We start from the raw sequence: 20661 nt of genomic DNA, 5'->3' as shown, positions 1-20661 counted from the left end.
CCCCCTGCTGATACTCACGCTGGGGTCTGCGTCACCCACAGGCGTCCCCGCGGGCTGGGCCGTGGCAGGGGTGAGCTCTGCAGGGGGTGCCAGGCAGGAAGTGAAGCTGGGGTGGGCCCGGCGGGCGGGGTGCAGGCTGACCCTCTGCACCTGTGGGGAGAGGTCCACAGTGGAGGCAGAAGAGGCGGGGCCCCAGGGAGTGGGGGGACACTGGGCTGCTGAATGCCAGTCACGGCTGGAGGGGCTGTCAGCCAGGCCCCGGCCTTACCTGCTGGTCGCTCCCCGCCCACCAGGCATGGGGGTCAGAGGCGGGCACACAGCCTGCGGTGTCCGGGAACAGGTCTTCGTGGAACTCCACGGTCTGGCGGCAGACAGGGGCAGGCTGGTGAGCTCGAGGTCCCCCACCCCAGGCCCTCCCGGCCCCTCCCGCAGGACCCCTCACCTTGCGGGGTACGTGGTAGCTGATGGGCACGATGGCCGTGTCGCTCAGCTGCAGGACTCGCAGCACCTCGCAGCCCATGACGGCCAGCGCCCGCCGGGGCACGAGGGCCGCCCCCCGCAGCGCACTCTCCAGGAGGCACTGGGTCACTGGTGGGGACATGGCGGGCGGAGGACTGTCAGGGCAGGCCGGGGAAGGGGGTGATGGTGCAGGGTGGGGGAGGCAAGCAGAGCTTACCCGGGCTCAGTGCTGGCTGCTGGGGGGCCGCCTCATAGCAGTAGAGCTGGTTCTCTCCCTGTAACGAAGCCCACCCACGTGCCATGCTGACCGTGCTGGCGGTCTGGGCTGCCTGGCTCCACTCTGGCCGCCCCATCCCTCCCCGAGGACTGAGTCACAGCACCACCATGGCAGACGCCTACTAAGCGCCAAGCCAAGCCGGGGTGCCACCCCCCGGCGATCAGTATCACAAGTGCCTGCTGGGTATTCATCTGCTCCATTCCCAGCCTCGTCCTCGGGCAGCTCACACTCTAGGCTGTGACTCTGACTGTGTGCCCGCAGCCCCTGGCAGGGGCTGGAGCCCAGGCAGCACTGTCCCAGCTCCCCCTGTGTGTGGGGGTGGTGAGCATCCTACATCTCTACTTTGCCAGTCAGGACCAGCTCTGGCCTGACGTGGGTGGGTTCTCCTCACCTTTCCTGCCAGGACCAGCAGCCCCGAGTCTGGGTCCAGCAGGGGCACCAGAGACCTGGGGGAGGGAGACAGCAGGTTGTGGGGATGCAGCCAAGTCCCCATGACCAAGGGGCAGCAGCAGGGCTGAGTGTCACAACCCTAGATAGGGGCTCAGGCCAAACTCAACCGTGGCCCAGAGGGGTGCAGTGGCGTCCACGCTGGTGTCCGGGGACCCTCCACCCACCCACTCTCCCCCTGCTCCCGACATGCCCCCGCTCCCCAGCCTTTCTTTTCTGGGGTCCATCTGCCCAGGGCTTCCCTAGTGGCTCAGTAAAGAACCCATCTGTAAGGCAGGAGACCAGAGTTCGACCCCTGGGTGGGAAGGAAATGGCAACCCACTTCGGTATTCTTGGCTGGAGAAGCCCATGGGCAGATGAGCCTGGTGTGTTGCAGTCCACGGGGTCACGGAGTCGGACCCTACTGAGTGACTAACACCATTTCCATCTGCCCAGCTGCTTCCTCCCAGGACTGTGCCAGGCCCTGGCACAAGGGAGCTGCTCCCCCCCGTTTCTGTACCTCAGCCCTGATCTCCTCCCAAGCTCAGTAGTGCCAGGAAACCACCCCACCCCCCACCAACCCCCAATGTAGGTTTTGTCTGTAGTCTCACTCCAACAGCCTAGACACCAGTCCAGGGAAGGTGGGGGGTGGTTGGAACCGAGGACTGCCTCCATCCCTCCATCCCTACCCAGCACAGCCCGGACTGCACTAGGGCTTGGGGCTGTAGCCTTGGTCACCCAGCTCCTGGGCCTCGATGGCCTCGTAGAGGCCCAGCACCCGCCTCAGCAGCACTTCTGAGCCCCTGTGCCCGAGCCTGAGCCAGGGGCCGAGGGCAAGGGCTCCTTCCTGCCCTGCTTCCCGGCCTCTGTGCTCTCCATCCCCCCATTCCCCAGGTGGGCCCTGGGACAGGGCAGAGGCTGGGGTCAGAGGGGCCAGGCTGGAAGCCCCTGGCGTCCCTGCCGCTCTCGGCCAATGGCCTGTCACTGCCCAGGGGTTTACTCCCCTTTCTCCCCTGGGCCCTGCAGGGCCCCCGGCAGCCCACCAGCCCTGTGAGTGCTGCCTTCCAGGCCCTGAGTTGTGGGGAGGAAGGCGGGGAGACACCCAGGAGCACTCGGACAGGCGGCTTCATCTGTTTCCTGCTCCTGGTCTGGTGTCACGTCCCTGGGGACCCCCGGGCCTGGGCCCCCACCTCGACACGGACACACTCATCCTCAGATGCAACCCCGCCGCCCTCGTGGTGGTCCCAGCGGTCAGAGGTCGCCCAGCTGTGGCAGCTGCCTTCGGCCCTCACCCAGGCAACAAAGGGCCCAGCCTACCCGGTCCCCTGCCAGCCAGCTGCCCACCCGCCCCCGCCCTCACTGGAAGGGAGCCAGGGAGGACTGGGAAGCTGGGTGGGGCCCTGGGTGTCTCCAACAGCTTCCTTGAGCGCCTGGGGCCGGTCACCTGTGAGCGACACAGCGTCTAATTACCTCGGGCTCTGCAGGGTGAACTGGGCTCAGAACTGCCATTCCTGGCCTGATCTGACCACTGCCCGCTGTTAGCGGGGAGGGGGAGCAGGGGAACAAAGTGGTTGTGTGATCTCCGACGTCTCCTGCCCTAACACCAGCTCCAGTGGGGGCAGAGGCAGGTCCCTTTGGCGGCTCTAACTGGACTTTCACTCACGTCATTCATTCCTGGTTGAGCTGGTTGGTGCCCAGACCTTAGCTGGGCTGTCAGCTGTGACCAAAGGTGAGTGTAACAGGCCCCCACCTCTGTCCTCAAAAGCTCACAGCCTGGGTGATAGGCAGATACAATTCCACAGGCAAACACATGAAGGAAGGGTTTTCTGAGGACACATGACAAGAGGGCACAAGGGCCTGACTCTGGCTGGCTACAGAGGAGGGGGTGTTTCGTATGACCCAAAGGTTAAGGAGGGAGTTCCAGGCAGGAAGGGAACTTCGCACGTGCGAAGGCCCTGTGGCAGGCAGGTGCACGGCCTTGTTTGAGGAACAGGAAGTAGGACAACCTGGCTGGTGGCCTGGGCAGTGAAGGAGGGTCTGAGGCCAAGGGTAGGGTGGCAGAGGCCACCCAGAGCAAGGCCTGGGGCATCAGGAAGGGAGTTCAGCCTCCTCCCGTCAGGTGAGCAACAAAGAACAAATGACACATCTCGAGAAAGGTAGGATTAGATTTGTGCAGAGCAGAGATCACAGTGTAGAGACGGGCAGGAGGAATGAAAACAAGAGTCTGAGAGCAAGTGGGCTGGGCAGGGAGTCTTGCCATCCTGCTGCTGCCATGGTGAGAAATGGGGGAGCGGCTTGCCGGTTCCACCCTGGCATCGGTGGCTCACTGGTGCTCTAAACGAACCTCCTGTAGAGGCGTGACCTGGCACCCCACCCCCCCCACCCTGGCCCCGTCGGCCCTGGCTGGCTGGCCCACTGACTCAGGTGCTGGGGGCGTGGGGGCAGGAAGTCATGGAGGGCAGGGCTGGCTTCTCTGACAGGTCAGGCCAGTCTTCCTCACCTCGGGCGGAGCTACCTGAGCAGCTCCGCCAGGCAGGAGCATCCTGCCTCTGCTGTCGCACAGGCCATGAAACAGGGTCATGGCACCCGGTCCCGAGGGTTGGCCAACAGCTGGCACGGGCCTGACCCCAGGCCTTGTAAAGACAGCCAAGCCAGGTCTGGATCTGGAATGCAGAACCAAGCCCCAGCCTGGCACGGGGCCAGAGGGCATGAAAGCTGGCGAGGGCATCTCTCCTGCTGCCATGGCACTGGGGGAAGGGCTGGCATCTGGGCCTGCCACTAGGAATGGGTTTGACCTGGGTCTGGGGGTCTGCTCTGAACTCAAAGCCATGGAAAGTCTAAAGCCTGGATCTGCCCCCGACCTCTGAGCCCAGGTCCCAGAAGATGGGAGAACAAGGGTGGTGTCAAGTGGGTCCTGTGGGGGAGGGCTTGTTGTTCACTCGCAAAGTCGTGTCCCAGTCTTTGTGACCCCATGGACTGCAGCACTCCAGGCTTCCCTGTCCTTCACCATCTCCCGGAACTTGCTCAAACGTCCATTGAGTCGGGAGGGGTCAGCCTTTGATAATCCCACCGGCTTTCCCAACGCTGCTGCAAATAACACAGGAAGGACTGCAGGGAGCCTGCCAGGAAAAGCAGCTTTAAGAACCCTCCCCTAGTTCTCTCCGCTAGCCCATCACTCTACTCAGACCCACCACCTAGACATCCGGGCACTGCCACTGGTCCAAAGCAGTCCAGCTCCCTTGGTTCTGTTCTTATCACCCACGCTGGCCACTGGGGTCTGCCCGAATCAAGCCCTGACCCCCACCCCCACTCCCTTGCTCCCTTAGAACGAGGGCCTAAGACAGGGTAGTGCCTTGACACCGAAAGAGGACAGGATAGAGAAACTGGGGGGTGGTGTCTCCTGGAACCTCCTTCAATTTCTGGGTGGACGGGAGCATGGCCAGTGTGAGCCTAGGCTTGGGATCAGGGCGGGGTCTGGATGCTTTAAGCAGGGGGTATCTCACTACCAGCAAGAACAGGTCACAGAGGCGAGATGCCCCGGACCTGTCAGCTACTCCTGTTCCTTTAGGAGCGTCGGGCTGGACTTCCCTGAGAGCCTTAGGGGGGACACAGGGCCCAAGGGCAGAGGCATAGGGACAGTCTGAGCAGAGCCACACAGTACCGACCGCAGACTCAAACCCTGAAGGGAGCGGGGGTAGTGCAGCAGTCTGGGGTGAGGTGACTGGGCACAGCGGGGACGGGGGTGACCTGTGAGTCTGGGCCTTGGTCACAGGGAGCAGCAGCCACCCAGCCTCAGCTGACAGTTTCCGCTCAAGGCAAGCCGGGAAGTTCCATTCTAATGTGAAAGCATTGGACTTTTCAGCGTTGCCAGTAGCTTCCAACTTTGAAAAAGTCCCGTGTGAGTCAAATGAAATACACCTGAGGCCCTGCACACTGACCTAGGAGCGGACATTCAGGGGTTTGCAAGGCACACCCCACATCCATATAAAACAACAAAAACGAGGGGTGCAGACCTCTGCCCATCCTGGAAGGCGGCCCTGTGGGGGGAGAGGTCCTGAGGAGGAGCAGAGCTGAAAAGGAAAGTCTGGGAGGTCACTGTTGTGGCTGAATCCCGCTTAGCCCTGCTACAGACTAGACATGGAGGCTGTCCTGCCTTCTGGGGGCCATCAAGTTCTTCAAAAGCCACTCAAACCGCCCCCCCTCCCGAACTGGTGTGGCCGTCTGCTGGGATAAGCCATCAGGCCCCCCGAGATTTGAGCTGGCCCAGCCAAAGGCGCTGGCTGCAGGCTGGGCTGGATGGGGTGGTGGGTGTCCTGGAGCCTGGTTGCAAGTCAGGAGCTGAGCTGGTCCCCAAAGGCTCCAAGGCACAATTCTGACCACAAGTGCCGAGGGGGTGGGGTGGGGGGGAGGGCAGAGCAGAGTGTTTTCCTGGAAGCCTCCAAGGCAGGGGATTTTTCTGGACTAGTCCAGCCCCTGGCACCCTCCCCTTCTGCCCCATCAAAGGGCCACTGTCAGCGGCACTCAGGCCCCACCTACCGACAGTGAGGCCCAACCTGGCGCTTCAATCCAGCATCCCCCAGCACATCTGGCCTTGACGCTGCCAGAATCTGTGGCTGGTGTGTCACATTCCCTTCCTGTGTCTCAGCCCCTCCATCTAAGACACAGGGAAAGCGGTCCAGAGCAAAGGTCGGGCAAAAGGACCCCAGGACTCAGATTTGGCATATCGAGGTTGTGCCTATAAGGCTCGGAGAAGGGCTGTGTGTGTGTGGCCTCCCAGAAGTTCTTGAAATTGGGATTAGCAACCAACAACAGCACACTTAAAGAGATTTCACCTAAAAATGCAGATTTCCAGTTTTCCCTGAAAAATCGCAAGTTCTGGCAGGCTGGGACAGGTCATCGGGGCTGCCCTCCCTAGGTCTCGAGAGGCTCTGGGCAGGTTGGGGGGCATTCCTTGAGTTTAAATCACCTGCCTGGTGTGTCCTACCCCATCTAGGTTTGGAACCCTTGGTCTCAGTCGATATTCGCTTTTTTTTTTTTTTTCACAAAACACAGGGGTCTGCAAACTGGACCGGGCTGGACTGCGGGACTCCTATGACTCTCTCCCGGTCGCCTGGTCGGGAGGGCGGCCGGGTGAGGACCAGCCTGCCGGGCCTGAAGACCCTTTCGGCCAGGAGAGGAGGCGGGTCTCCGCCGGCTCCGCCCCGGCCAATTGGGGGCGGCCCCGCCCCCCGGCTCTTAAGGCGGGACCCGCCTCGGGCCAGGCGACTCCGCAGCCCGAGCCCGGGGCAGGGAGAGACGGACGCCGACTGCCTCAGGATCTCGCGATTCGGGACCCCGGTAGCCGGGCTGGGAAGCACTGAGGCCGCGGCACGTCCCGCCCGGCTCCCGCCGCCGCCGCCGCCCGGTGAGTGTTTGCTGGGCTTGGGGGCTGCGGGGTGGGAACGCAGGGCGCCCCGGGCGGGCTGTGCACACGCGCCGATCACGCGCGCGGACCTCCCGCCACCGCCTCCCCCCACCACCACCCCCGTCCGCTGCGCGCACACGCACCCAGGGCGGGCACGCGGGCCCCCAAGTCCTTGCAAGATCACCTGGGCCAACTCGCCGTGCGCCCCAGCCCGTCCCCCTATCTGGTAGTCCTCGGGCGCCGACAGCTCCACAGCCCGGGGTGAGGGCGCGCGCGGGCGCGCGCGCGCGTACGCGGCTCACCGGCCTGCGGGGCTGCGAGCAGACGAAATAAACACCCCCTCCCTCGCTTCCTCCTCCCACGGCTGGGCCCTCCGGCATGACCAGTTTTATGAATCAAACCCCTTTGAGGGGCTGGCTAGGACAGTCTTAGGTTACTTCTACCTCCTGGAGTGACACAGTCTGGTTCTGGTCACAGATAACCCCCAACCCCGATCCCCGCCCCCCTGTGCAGATCCACGGCCTGGGCTCGGCGCTGAGGGCCCCTGTCACTCAGGGCAGAGCATGGGGGCCACAGGCATGCAGCCCCATTGGAGCCGGGTATGGACCTTGCCTGGCCGGCCGGGGTCATACTCCAGGTATTAGGCTGGCCCATCTCTGCCTCTTCCAGGGAAGGGGCTTTGCTCAGGCTGAGAACCCAGTGGCCTGGAGCCAGCCTAATCTATTGTGTCCCTGGGCTGGCAGCCCTGGGGCCTGAAGGCTGCGAGGTCCCCTGTGGTCACTGGCAGGCCAGCTGATTGGTGCCAAGCATTCTGCCTCACCCTCATTCGTTAACGATTACCACACCAGGGTCGCTGAGTACCCCTCCCGTTGGGGTTGAGGGGTGGAGTGTGAAAGGTGGGAAGGAGGAAGTGGCCCTGAGGGTCACTCTGCTCAACTTCTGCACCAAGGGCAGGTGAGGCTCCGGACGGAGTGTGGCACCAAGACCCAGAGCCCCCCCTCTCCAGGCCAAGAGCCTCCAGGGCCGGGGGCGGGGGGGACTCAGCTAAATCTCGAGGTCCCATCCCACTAGGCTAGACTTTGGGCATTGGGGACACAGAGGGGTGGCTGGGCAGGTGACCTCCGAGTGGGGTCAGCAAGTTCAGCGGGCCATGATGTCCAGTACGGGCCCAGCTGTTGGCAAGGCCCAAGAGGGCTGAGGCAGGCAGGCGCAGGGGGATGGGAGAGCAGTCTCCTGAGTTTGCGGTCTTCTCCCAAGGGAATCAGCCCCCAGAGCTTCTGTAAACAGAGTGTCAGAGGCAGGAAGAGGGCTCTGGTAATGAGCAGCCCAGCTGGATTCCCTCCAGACCATTATCTGCCCCTCCACCCCCCGGTCCAGGGAGGATGAGCACACGCGTGCCAGGCTGGGGGCCCGGGCACTGACTGTCCCTACCTCCCCTGGCCTCCTGCAGCTGCAGACTGGGACCTGAGGGTCCAGAGAGTCAGCTTGGGTGGGTGGCCCAGGGCAATAGCTGGTATGGCACCACGTTCTCCAGACCCTGGACGTGGAGGAGGAGGGGTTCGACATGATAAAGTCCCTCAGACAGTGCCCACACCTGTGCTTGCCCCAGGCAGATGTCCCCAGGGAGATGCCCTGGGCAGGAGAGGGGTCCTGACCACCTCCACTGGTTGGGGAGCTAGGTCAAGTCCCAGGTAAAGAGAGCTGAGTCCTTGTGGGGACTTTTAAGTGGACGCCACCCCTGGGCCAGGCAGCTCCTGAGATCAGGGGGGCAGGGTCTCAGCTGGGCCCTGGAGGCAGCTCCCACCTCAGCAGGCCGGCCAGCCAGTTCTTCTAAGTGACCGGAGGGAAGGCTGGGTGAGCCCTCTGCCCACAGAAGCAACCCTGACACTGGCAGGCCCTGAGCTCATGGGAGGGACAGCAGTGCCACTTTACGGGGTTAATGATCCCTCCTGGAGCCCCCCTCAAGTCCCCTCCCTGGGCCAGGGAGCCCAAGGCTCTGCACTGCCAAGAAAACCAGCTCCCCTCACTGCTGTGGAATTTGAGAGTTCTTGGAGAAGGGGGAGGGCGTGTGTGTATGTGTGTCTCAAAGCACAGCCCAGTGGGCGTGTGTCTGGCGTGGGCATGTGTCTGCGCGCGCGCGTGACCGGAGCACGGCTGTGTTTAGGGGCAGGCAGGGGTGCCCTGAGGGGGGGCGGGGGCTCGGCCTCCTTCCTTTTATCGGTTTCCACATTCCAGAGGCAGCCGGACTGCTTTCTCTCAGCTGGCTGGGCCGCCTGGCCGGCCAGGCCCGTGGGCCTCCCCCGCGTTTCCTCATTCCAGCCTCCCCGGGTATGAGGAGGTTGGAGCGGGTACCCCACACAGGCACCAGGCCACCTTAGGACTGGAAGTGGGGGCAGGCGAGGGGCCAGTTTTTTCCTAAGGTGGGAGACAGCCCCCACCAGTCTCCTCCCGGGGAACGCAATAAGGCTCTGACATTCCTTGGAGGCTGCCTGAGAGATTTAATTAAGAAGGAAGGAGGGAGCTGGCCTGCGCTGAGAAGAGGCTGCGGTGGCCCTGGGGCCCACATGGGCAGCAGTGAGAGGTGAGAGGCAGGGTCGTGGCCCGTCCCTCGACCGACGCCACCTGCCCACCGATCAGCTCACAGACCCTGCAGAGGGCCTCCTCTGCGGCAGGGTGACCAAGAGCCCCAGGCATGAGGGCATCAGAAGAGCAAGCGTCCCTCTGGGGGAGGGGCTTCTACCTCCTTCTCACACCCCGTCTAGGCTGCACACAGCCTGGGCCCAGCTCACTTGGGGCTGGTGGCCTCCCTTGGTGACTAAGGTCTGTCTTCCCCTGGCAAATTCAGGGTTAACTGCAGGGTTAGGGCCCTACCTGATGGGTGTCTTGGCCCTGGGTGGTGACAGGGCGGTGAGGAGGCCCCGTCTCTGAGCCCAGCCCCGGTGGCATCATACTGGCACGTGCCAATGGTGGCATCTGGACCAGCCCATTCTGAGTTGGGCTGCAGGTGTCCTGCAGGGTGGCACCTGCACTGACCAAGAAGGCGCGTCCTGCTGCCCCGAGGGCTCCCTGGAGCTGGCAACTGGCCTTAGTCACTGGTTTCCCTCCCCTGGGCTGACAGGTCCGGCGGCTGCCAAGTCACCCACAGTGCCCCAGACGGCACCCACCCAGAGCCAGCAGCTCCTGCCGTGGAGTGGGGCGGGGAGGGGGCCCGGCCCGGCTCTTCCGGTGCTGCCAGCTCAGGGATCAAGGCTTCCGGGGACAGGGAGACAGGCTGCCATACAGACTGCCTGCCTCGCGACCCTCTGCCCGAGGATCTGTGAGGCCAGGCCAGGCTAGGCAAGGAGACCCACCCACCCAAAGAGCTTCTCTGAAACACAACTCTGCCCGGTGTTCACCCCAGAAAATCTTACTAAATTGCCTGCGGGAGGGCTGGGTCTGAGCACTAGAACTTTTCTAAAGCTTCCTGGTGATTTTCAATATGCAGCTGGAATTGAGAAGCCCTACAGGTGGGAGATGGAAGGGAAAGGAAGGGAAGGCACCCGGATGAAGTCGTGGTGTGGTGTGTCGGGCCCTATCCACAGCAAGAATAGAACCGGCTGGAGGTGGTGACACCAAGAGTGGTGGGCCCACCCCCCCACTGGCTTAATCACAGGGCAGGGCGAGGAGCCCCCCACCCTCACCCCAAGGGCTATCTCTGGGGAACCTGAGGCTCAGTCCCCTTGGCCCCATCCACCAGGGCCCAGGATCGAGACCCCTGCCTGCTGGGCCAGGGGCTGCTGCCCGCTAGGGATGGGGAGGCGGGTGGACCCAACCCGGACCTGGAGCCTCCTAAGACACGTCAGCGAAACCGAAGCCAGCCGTCCTGGCTGCCGGCACAGTCTCGCCTGCCTAGGGGGTTGGCAGACTCCTGGGCTGGGCTACTGCCAGGCCTGGCCGGCCAGCGTTGGGAGCTGCGGGGTCAGAGCCACAGCCCAGACCCTGGGTACCCACTCTGAAGCGAAGGGTGCAGTAAGGGCGTGTGCCCACTGCTGTCTGCCTGTACCCACCCCTGCCCACTGAATAGGCACGGAAGATGCTCCAGCCTCAGGTCTGGAGCCTGGGTCTGCCCACTCGCCAGTCCTGCCTGACCCAGGGCCTGTTGTGTGAGTAGGTGCCCGCAGGTGTGTCCCATGCTAAGGGGTGGGTGGGGACACTCTGGGTCCCTGAGAGCTGAGATGACCACATTCTTACTCACAGAGTCCCTCCTCCTGCTCCCCACCCCCCATCACATGCTGAAGTGCCGGCCAAAGGACAGCTCACTTCCCCCCACCCCCCTGTAGAACGAAAGACGCCCCCAGCACCGCCCCAGCCTGCTTGCTCCAGCTTCTCCCACTTTTCCATGCCCAAGCACGGTGGGCAGCCCGTATGTGGAGGCCCCACCCTGGGCCCACAGGAGCCTTGTCTGTGCTGAAATGTATGCATCATGGCTCCCCCACCCCACGCGTGCAGAGGTTTCACGGGTGACACCCTCAGTAGGTAATGTTTACCGACCCACTTATTTAGAAACCACTCAGAATGTTCTCCAAATACAAACTAAACAGCCCTGAGACACAGGGGCTGTACCCACCCCACACCCCCTGCTTTACAGATGGGAACTGAGGCAAAGGGCTGGGGCCAGGCGGCCAGTACAGGCAGTTGGACCCCAAAGCCCCACCCCGGCTCGGTCCCCTGGTGGGCCCCGTAGTGGGGCCAAGCCAAGGCAAGTCCATGAGGAGTGGGCAGGCCCTGGACACTCTGCCCCCCACCCCAGGGCTGTCGCCAGCACCCCCACACACCCTCTGCAGAGGGCGAGGTCCCACCGCCCTGTTGGAGTCAGCAGATCAGATATCAAAGCCCAGGCCCCTGGTCCTTCAGAGCTGCTGAAATTGCAAGGGCCAGGGCAGCCGTGACCCCGGGGAGACGCTCCCGCCCCCAACGCACACACACACACACCAGCACGCGCCCAGACAGGCGGAATCGCTCCCAGAACTTGTTAAAGGAACTTCCCCATTTCAAACAAACAGGAGGACATGGAACCACAACCCCAGGTGCTCAGAGCCAAGTCCAGGTGAAGCAGGGCTGGGGAGACACAGTCCACAGGTGAGGAGGGAGCTCAGAACGTGTGTAGGGGCGGAACTGGCCTTAGGCTGCCCCACCACCACCCCTCCATGGTCAGCCTTTACCCTCTGGGGCCCTCTCATTGGTTCCTGGTGGCAGAGCCCCCAGAGCTGACTGCCCTGAGATGTCACCTTCCCAAGCCTCAGTGCCAGCCGCTCTCTGGATGGGGGAAGTGAGGTTCAGGTGAAAACACTAAGCCCTGCACCTCAGGGCTGGGAGGCAGGGTGGCTGCTGCCTGTGGGGTCTCCCCAGCAGAGAATGCCACCCCCTACCCTCCGCCAGCTCGGCCAGACAGACCCCCAGCATCCCTGCCTCCCCCCGCCCAGGAGGACTTCACTGATTAAAGGGCCAGCAGACTATAGAGGGAAGCTCAGAGTCTATGCCGGGCCTCTCCTCAATGCAGAACGGGAAACACACCCAATATGCATCTCAGGCCCCCAGAGACCATGCCTGGCCTCTCGGTGCCAAGCACCCCAGCCCTGGGAGGTATCCTTTCTGAAATGCCCGGGTGGACAGACGGGGAAACTGGGGTGCTGAGAGGAGCCTGCTGTTTGTGACCTCACACCTCGAATGCCCCTGACCCAGGGCTGCCAGACTGGAGTGTGGGGCTTTTAGCTGTGACCTTGTGTAAGGCCCAGGGGGAGCTGAAGCTGTAGGGGTGGCCGGGCTGGCTGTGGGTAGGGACCCCCCTGTCCCCGAGCCTGCCTACTCCAGTCCTGACCCTGCTTGCCCCCTGCCAGGAGGGCGACTTCAAGGGGAGGTGGCTCACCCCAGACGCGGGTGAGGGGGCGGGGGTCGCTCCCAGCACATCTGGTGGCCAGGCCGTACCCGCCCCTCTGAGTCAGTACGGGTGGAGCGGGCCCAGGCGGGGGAGGAGGCTGGGTGCGGCCCAGAGCCCCCTGGGGACGGCGCCAGCGGGGCCGCGGCGCGCCGGGCCTCTGGGTTCTGGCCGAGCTTCCCCACAGTTCACTCAGCAGAGATACTCTCTGGGATGCGGGGAAGCAAAAGCCGACGCGGCCACCCCTCTGGGAGAGGACTGCAGGACCTAGAGAGCAAAGACCAGGGCACAGGCCAGGGTCAGGCCTCCGGAGGGTGGTCATCAGCGTTAACGACCAAGGGGCAGAGGGGACCCTGCAGGTGGGCGGCTCTAGGCAGGCCCAACCTGGTTACGGGCTTTTACCCAGAGCTGGCCCGACACCATCGCGGCCTCTGGGGGACAACCTGCCCCTCCTGGACTCAGGTCCAGGAGCCCACGACCCCAGAGAAGGCAGCCTGATGCATGGCAGTGGGCAGCATGCCGGCCGGGGGGGCCCTGTTACCTGCGTGGCTGGAAGGCTGGCCAGTGTGCGGGAGGGGAGGCTGAGCCTCAGCACAAAAGGCCCTTGTGTGAGCTGGAGACACCTGGAGGGGACGTGTGCCGGCCTCTCAGGGGGTCTAGGGGCCCACAGGGCGGGGGGGACTGCTGCTAGGGTGGCCCCCGGCTCCCCGCAGAAGCCTAAGTGAAGGGGGCCTGTGCTGTGGCCCCATCCTGTCTCAGGCAGTTCCGGCTACGAGTGGCAGCTGGAGCCGCTAGGAGAGCTACCCCCACAAGGGCAGGACTGGGCCCCGCGTCAGGAGGGCAGGCCCAGCCGCACCTGGACGTGGTTAAGGAGCTGGGCTCCAGCTCAGATTTCCTGGCGGCGAGAAGGCAGCAAGTGCCTGTGCCTCCAGGAGCCCCTCTTCTGTCATCTGGGAGCATGGAGAACAGCTCCCACCTGGAGGAGCTGCTGGGCGACGCTCGGTGCCGCTGGTGTGTGGGGACGGCGGCTGCCGCTCCCGTGCCACACTTGGCCCAGAGTGTATCCTGAGAAATGGCGGGGGATCCACTCTGGAGCATCTCCAGGCTTGGTGTTCTCTCTGGGGACACCACGCAAACCTTATCCCCCAGCCTGCACCCTGGGCCACTCCAGGGAGGCCAGAGCCCCCCACCTTTAGTTCTGTCATCACGGCTCAGAGATGGGGGGGCCTGGAGGCCGAGGTTCCCTGCCTCCCCCTCCCCAGGAACTCTCCTGCTGGCTGCGTCCTGGGCAGGTCTGACTTCGCAAGTGGAAAAACACCGATCCCATAGTTTCCACATGAGGTCTTCCTGCTGTGGTCTCTCCTCACTTGCAGGACGCGGAGCGTGGCGGCGGCGGCCAGGGGCAGCCAGCTTCTCTACTTACGCGCTCGGCCGCCTGCCCGCCCGTCTCTCCCGGATGCTGCGGGAGGGGCTGCCGCTCCAGGACCTGCATTCTCCCTCCTTTCCCGTCTGCCTCCGCAGAGATTTTTGTTGGGGGGGTGTTTCGGGGGAGGGCACAGAGCCTGATGCTTTTTGACCAACACGTATTCTCTCTGAGCCGCAGAGAGGCTGGAGGGCTGGAGCTAAGGGGAAGGGGGGCAGCTGTTCGTGGTCTCTGAGCGTTTGGGGGCTGGGCCCCCTCTGTGTGCGTCAGTCAGCCCACCGAACCCTGGTGTCAGCGCAGGAAATGGCAACTGATACCATGACGAGGCCACGTGACCACTCAGAGTCACATAGCAAGGGAGTGACGGGGCAGCGCCAGGAGCCCGGCCCCGGCTCAGGGGACCTGACTCACAGCTCCTGTGTGCTGTCGGGTCTGAGGGTGGGGAGAGGACGGGGGCTGGGAATTCCCCTCCTGACCCTTCCTGGAGTGGCTGTCCCCTGTGGCCCCTGACTCACGGTCTCCCGCTTCCCTCTCTGCTCCCAGGGACCAGAGATGCACTCCAGGGCCCCCCTGCGCCTGCTGCTGCCGCTGCTGCTGCTGCCGGCCCTGGGGCCTGGGGTGCAAGGCTGCCCATCTGGCTGCCAGTGCAACCAGCCACGGACTGTCTTCTGCACCGCCCGCCGGGGGACCACCGTGCCTCTGGACGTGCCGCCCGACACCGTGGGCCTGTACGTCTTTGAGAACGGCATCACCACGCTTGACGCGGGCAGCTTTGCTGGCCTGCCGGGGCTGCAGCTCCTGGACCTGTCGCAAAACCAGATCGCCAGCCTGCCTGGGGGGGTCTTCCAGCCACTGGCCAACCTCAGCAACCTGGACCTGACTGCCAACAGGCTCCGGGAAATCACCAACGAGACCTTCCGCGGCCTGCGCCGCCTTGAGCGCCTCTACCTGGGCAAGAACCGCATCCGCCACATCCAGCCTGGTGCCTTTGATGTGTTCGACCGCCTCCTGGAGCTCAAGCTGCAGGATAACGAGTTGCGGGCACTGCCCCCGCTGCGCCTGCCCCGCCTGCTGCTGCTGGACCTCAGCCACAACGGCCTCTCGGCCCTGGAGCCCGGTGTCCTGGACACTGCCAACGTGGAGACACTGCGGCTGGCCGGCCTGGGGCTGCGCCACCTGGATGAGGGGCTCTTTGGCCGCCTGCGCAACCTCCACAACCTGGACGTGGCCGACAACCAGCTGGAGCGCGTGCCCCCTGCCGTCCGGGGCCTACGGGGCCTGACACGCCTGCGGCTGGCTGGCAACACCCGCATCGCCCAGCTGTGGCTGGAGGACCTGGCCGGCCTGGCGGCCCTGCAGGAGCTGGACCTGAGCAACCTGAGCCTGCAGGCCCTGCCGCACGAGCTCTCCACCCTCTTCCCCCGCCTGAGGCTCCTGGAGGCTGCCCGCAACCCCTTCAACTGCGTGTGCCCCCTCAGCTGGTTTGGCCCCTGGGTCCGGGAGAGCCGCCTGACCCTGGCCAGCCCTGAGGAGACGCGCTGCCACTTCCCGCCCAAGAATGCCGGCCGGCTGCTCCTGGACCTTGACTACTCAGACTTTGGCTGCCCGGCCACCACCACCACGGCCACAGCACCCACCACGAGAGCCCCTGTGCAGGAGCCCACGCTCCCGCCTTCCAGCCTGGCTCCCACCCAGCTCCGCCCCACGGAGCTGGCCACTGAGGCCCCGAGCCAGCCACCCCCCGCGCCCCCCACTGCAGGGCCTGTGCCCCCGCCCCGGGACTGCCCGGCGTCCATCTGCCTCAATGGGGGCACCTGCCACCTGGGGGCGCGGGGCCACCTGGAGTGCCTGTGTCCTCAGGGCTTCACAGGGCTGTACTGCGAGGGCCGGGTGAGGCCGGGACCCAGGCCCAGCCCCGCCCCGGCCACACAGCGGCCCCTGCCCCTGGGCATTGAGCCCGCCAGCCCCACGTCCCTGCGGGTGGGGCTCCAGCGCTTCCAGCAGGGCAGTGCCGTGCAGCTGAAGAGCCTCCGCCTCACCTATCGCAACCTCTCGGGCCCTGACAAGCGGCCGGTGACGCTGCGGCTGCCCGCCTCGCTCGCGGAGTACACCGTCACCCAGCTGCGGCCCAACGCCACCTACTCCATCTGCGTCCGGGCCCTGGGGGCTGGGAGGGTGCCTGAGGGCGAGGAGGCCTGCGGGGAGGCCCGCACACCACCGGCCGTCCGTTCCAACCATGCCCCGGTCACCCAGGCCCGCGAGGGCAACCTGCCGCTCCTGATCGCGCCCGCCCTGGCCGCTGTGCTCCTGGCCGTGCTGGCTGCCGTCGGGGCAGCCTTCTGTGTGCGGCGGGGGCGGGCCGCTGCAGCTGTGGTGCAGGGCAAAGGGCAAGTGGGACCTGGGGCTGGCCCCCTGGAGCTGGAGGGGGTCAAGGCCCCCCTGGAGCCAGACCCCAAGGCATTGGAGGGTGGTGGGGAGGCCCCACCTGGCGGGCTGGAGTGTGAGGTGCCGCTCATGGGCTACTCGGGGCCTGGCCCACAGGGGCCCCTCCCAGCCAAGCCCTACATCTAAGCCTGGGAGGGACGGACCGCCAGGGCCGGGCCCTCGGCCCCGCTGGGACCAGCCAGGGGGTCTGGTTCCTGCTGCCACATCAAGGAGCTTCTCAGATCCAGACCATGAGGACACGTCAGGACCCGGGCTGGGTGACCACAGCACATCCCGTCTGTCTCTGGACCTTGGTCTCCTCTTCTGTGAGACCTGGAACCCAGGGGATGACCCTCTAAGGGTCCCCCTGCCCGAGTGTCCGGAGAATGGTGTCACCTCGTCCTCTGCAGTGTGCAGCCCCTGGGGTGGGGCCGGCCCGGCTGTGTGCTGGTAACACAGGCCTGGGGCTGCCAAGCCCCACACCCCAAGGAGACTCTGGGGGGCCCGTGAAGAAAGCCCCCGGAAAAGAGAGCAGAGGGAGAATGGGACTGGGGATGGGGGCGGGTGATCCTGCCTCGGCCCTGGGGAGCGAAGGAGCAAAAGAAACTGGAAAGAAAGATGCTTTAGGAACAAGTTTCGCTTTTGTTTTTTTTTTTTAATGTATTTATAAAAGATCTTTTCCCATTTATTCTGGGAAAATGTTTTTCAAACTCAGAGACAAGGACTTTGGTTTTTTTTTAAAGACAAATGATGATATGAAGGCCTTTTGTAAGAAAAATAAAAGATGAAAAGAAGCAGCACGTGTGTTTCTCGGCACGGCCCCAGGGTACCTGCGCGGAGGCGGGGTGAGGGCTTGCAGGGTCGGCCTAAAGCGGGGAGCTGGGAGCCGGGACCCCGCTTCCCAGCAGGTGCAGGGCCCCAGTCGGCATGCCCTGGGCTGTCCAGCTCATCTGAGGTGCCCTGTCTAGCCTCCCGGGGAGACGGGACCAGGTGGGAGCAGGGAAGGGAGAGGGGCCACTTCAGCCTCGGGGCAGGGGAACGCTGAAGGCAGCCTTCCCCTCCCCAGGCCCAGTTTTCTCCCAGCAGGAGCTGCCAGGCTCCTGGGAGAGACTCGCAGCAGACACAGACCCCCAGGGGTCCCTCCTCAGGGACTGGTGTGACCAGCAGTGCACCGCCTGCCCTCCTCTGGGGAGGGGTGCCTTGAGCTATGCCCCCCAGGCCCACGATGGCCCTGGACCAGGTGGGGTCAGCCCTGCCTATGGCCCCCTGGCCCCTCCACGTGGGCTCAGGCAGGGAGGCCCCAGCCCAGCTTTCTGCTCCAGCCACAGAGACGAGGCCGTGGTGGAGAGAGCGAGGTCCTGAGTGGCAGGAACCCCGTGGGCAAGCAGGTGGGGTCCCAGCCAGGGCTGCGAGGGGCGGCACCCACAGGCAGGAGGTCTGCTGACCCGAGACTCCCCTCTACTCTCTGCACTGGGGGGGTACCCAGGTTTCCCAGAAACCCTGGACTTTGAGTGTTTTCCTGGAAGCCACCGGCCAAGGCAGGGCAGGACCAGGGAGGCTGTGCACAGCCCTGGCTGGACCAGGCACTAGGAGCTTGGGGAGAGGAACCAACACAGACACAGAAACATGCCGCCACCTTTTCCGGTCACCCTCTGGTGAGAAGGGAGGTGGCCCTGGGGCCACGGAGGTCCTGCAGAGGCCCGCGCGAGCTTCCCCCAGGCCCCTGCCCACCGCCCTACACAGGTTGTGGCCCCCTGGCCCCTGGGCTCACCCTGGCGGGAAGGAGGCGGCCCGGCCAGGCCTGCGGAGCAGGCCCTGTGGCTCTGGGCGTTGATGTCAGCGCCGGCCACGCGAGGCTCTGGATTCAATTATCGGCTGCAGAGGGTTCTGGCGTGAGCAAGGCGGAGGCAGGCGGGGGGCCGCGGTGGGCAGAGGGACTGGGGTGGGGCCCTCCCCCTGAGGCGGCGGCGGCGGCGGCGGCGGCGGCCCAGGTGGGTTTCCTGTAGGCCTGGGTCCCATTAGCGGAACGGCTCTGGCGAGGCCGGCCCTCCCCTCTGGCGGCCCCGTCAAAGGGGCCATTGTGGGCCTGTGGGGTGCTGCTCAGCGCAGTGGCTGCTGAGGGAATGTTTTCGCTGCAAAGCTAAACCTGGCGAGTGGGGCGGCAAGGGGGGTGGGTGGCAGGGCCTGCAGGAGGCAGGCGGGGCACTCATGCCAGCCCCCCCAGAAAAGGTTTTCGGGCCTCCCATCAGAGGAGGGGCTGGGAGAGGAAGGGGGGACTGGGGACCGAGTAGGGTACGCAGCCAGGAGGCAGCCGCGACCCAGGGTGACCCTGGGTGGGGAAACACCAGCCCCCGACCGGGTCCTCGAGACCCCGGGGCTACGCGCCCTTCAATCCTTCTAATGAGGGGCTCCCGGGCTGCCCACTGCAGAGCCGACACCTGCTCCCTGGCCCTCAAGGGGCGGTCAGCCTCCTGCCTCCAGGAGCTGGGAGGGGCCGCAGAAGCTCCGGGCCTCCAGGGAACACGCTGGGATGTGGGGTGGGTGCCTCTGGCCAGAGCATGCTCCCAGCCTCCACCCTTATGCTGGCTCCCGGGGTGACCTCAACAGAGAATTGATTTCTCTGGCTTCAGCTTTTATGCACTGGTAACATCTGGAGAAAAACCTCCATTAGCCTTCAGCCGGGGCCGGTAACTGCTGACTGTTCACCCAGCCTAGGGGCAGAGCACCCGGGACAGGTGGTGTTTCTGCCTCTCCAGGGCCGGAGTGTGAGCTGCTAGGTCAGCCCCAACGGTAACCCCCGCCTCCACCCTGCACAGGAAGTGTGGGGTGGCCGTCTGCCTGGGTCCAGCCTTAGGGATAGGACCTGCCGCCCCTGGGGAAGGGCACAGGTGGGAGCAGAGACAGAGACCCCTGGGAGGGTGGGGCCCTGGGTCCTCCCTGGGAGGGGGCAGGCAGGGGCATGTGCCTGACCCCTCCCTGGCCTCCTGTGGCTCTTACTGTTCTACCCAAATGAAGGTGGAAAATCTGTAAGATAAAGAGACGAGCAGGTGTGGTGGAGGCCTAGGTGATGCCTGCAGCTGACACCCTGCACGATTCCCACCTTCAGCCCAGTCAGCAGCCCCCGATGTCCCAGGGGGTCCCTGTGGGGTTCTGGCTTCTGGGGAGCCTGGGGGTAGGGGGCCCACCAGCTCTCAGGCCGGCCTGGAGGCTGGCATGCAGCCTTGGCGTCCACCAGCTTTGCAGAGAGCTGGAGAGTCCCAGCTCCTCTGCCAAGGGCGTGGGCCCAGTGGGGCAGCGGCCAGGACTGGGGGATGAAAGGGGCGGGACACTGGCCTGGCCGCCCATCTGGGAGTGATTTGAGAAATTCCAGGCCTTGCTGGCCCTGCGAGGCTATTCTTAACTGCTATAATTACAGGGTCAGCCTTGGCCAGTGGCACCATGGGGTCTGGGCATCGTTAACTCCCCCAGGGGCCACGCTGGGGCTGGGCGGGGGCCCCTCCTACGGGGTGGGGGTGGGTAACCAGCAGAGATCAGGGGCAGAGTCTAGAAGGCAGGAAGTGGTGGGGTGATGAGCCCTTGATGGTCAGCACGGACTCCCTTGTCCAGGCTGGGCCAGTCCCCTCCCTCTGCTGGGGGGCCCACAGAGAAGGGGGTGTCTGGCCTGGGGAGGCCTGGGGGATGAGATACCAGTGCAGCATCAGGGCTGGGGGAGGGGCTGCTAGACACGAAGCCAGGAGGCCTGAGAGCCCTAAGTCCTCTCGTGCATGGGATCCCCATGGCCAAGAGCAGGCAGAGGCCTCATGCCCACTGTGCACTTAAAAGGAAGGTGGGGGGGCCTCACTCACCCTCGCCCCCCTCATCTGCAAAACGGGCCTTTCCAGCTCCCCGTCCTCTCCCTGTGTCGTGAGAGAGGACGTGAGTGGAGGGTCTCTGCCCTCCAACCGTTTCCCCTTCCCTGGGGCTCTCAGCGGGGCCACCCTGGCAGGAGCTCCTTGGGCACTCAGCCTGCCCCCTCACGGTCCGCCCTGCTCCTGGAGCTTGGGCGGAGTGCCGCGCCACCTGTGACTCAGTTTCCCCAGGTGTAAAATGGGAGAGGAAGGGGCTGGATGGACATCCAAGGACCAAGGCCCTGTCCTGGCTCTGACCTCTGCGGGTCCCTGCCTGGGCAGGGGGTTCAGCAAACCACCCCGAGTCAGAGCTCGGGGACCAGGTTCCGCCTCCTCCTCCCCCAGCCCCCTGTACCTGATCCCCTGAGCCGGCCTCCTCAGGCCCGGGCAGTCTCGGCACCGAGCTGGCTTGGCCAGGACCCCGTGGATGCCACCGTAAACCCTCCT

At 64.8% G+C, this 20661-nt stretch overlaps 2 protein-coding genes across 3 annotated transcripts in view; one reads left to right on the top strand and one right to left on the bottom strand.

Moving 5' to 3' along the window:
- LOC102286494 (coronin-7) overlaps positions 1 to 20661 on the bottom strand; it is a 60776-nt gene that overhangs the window by 14668 nt on the left and 25447 nt on the right. For both annotated transcript variants that reach the window (XM_070362669.1, XM_070362668.1), the window contains exons 10-14: positions 1128 to 1182; positions 677 to 734; positions 443 to 588; positions 269 to 361; positions 19 to 150 (exon numbers count right to left, since the gene is read on the bottom strand). In XM_070362669.1, the coding sequence (XP_070218770.1) occupies positions 19 to 150; positions 269 to 361; positions 443 to 588; positions 677 to 734; positions 1128 to 1182 (484 nt within the window). The remainder of the gene's footprint in view (positions 1 to 18; positions 151 to 268; positions 362 to 442; positions 589 to 676; positions 735 to 1127; positions 1183 to 20661) is intronic.
- On the top strand, positions 6412 to 16993 carry VASN (vasorin). The gene is made up of 2 exons (XM_070362673.1): positions 6412 to 6566; positions 14447 to 16993. Exon 2 carries the CDS (start codon positions 14456 to 14458, stop codon positions 16472 to 16474), a length of 2019 nt encoding a protein of 672 aa, XP_070218774.1. The 5' UTR covers positions 6412 to 6566; positions 14447 to 14455; the 3' UTR covers positions 16475 to 16993.

This window comes from Bos mutus, chromosome 25 (genome assembly GCF_027580195.1).
Source record: "Bos mutus isolate GX-2022 chromosome 25, NWIPB_WYAK_1.1, whole genome shotgun sequence".
Lineage (NCBI taxonomy): Eukaryota > Metazoa > Chordata > Mammalia > Artiodactyla > Bovidae > Bos > Bos mutus.
Note: the sequence above shows the minus strand (reverse complement) of the source record. Positions and strands in the feature narration are given on the sequence as shown.

Bases quoted from the DNA above. Each gene is read 5' to 3' on its own strand.
- VASN (XM_070362673.1), top strand. From the start codon at position 14,456: ATGCACTCCAGGGCCCCCCTGCGCCTGCTGCTGCCGCTGCTGCTGCTG.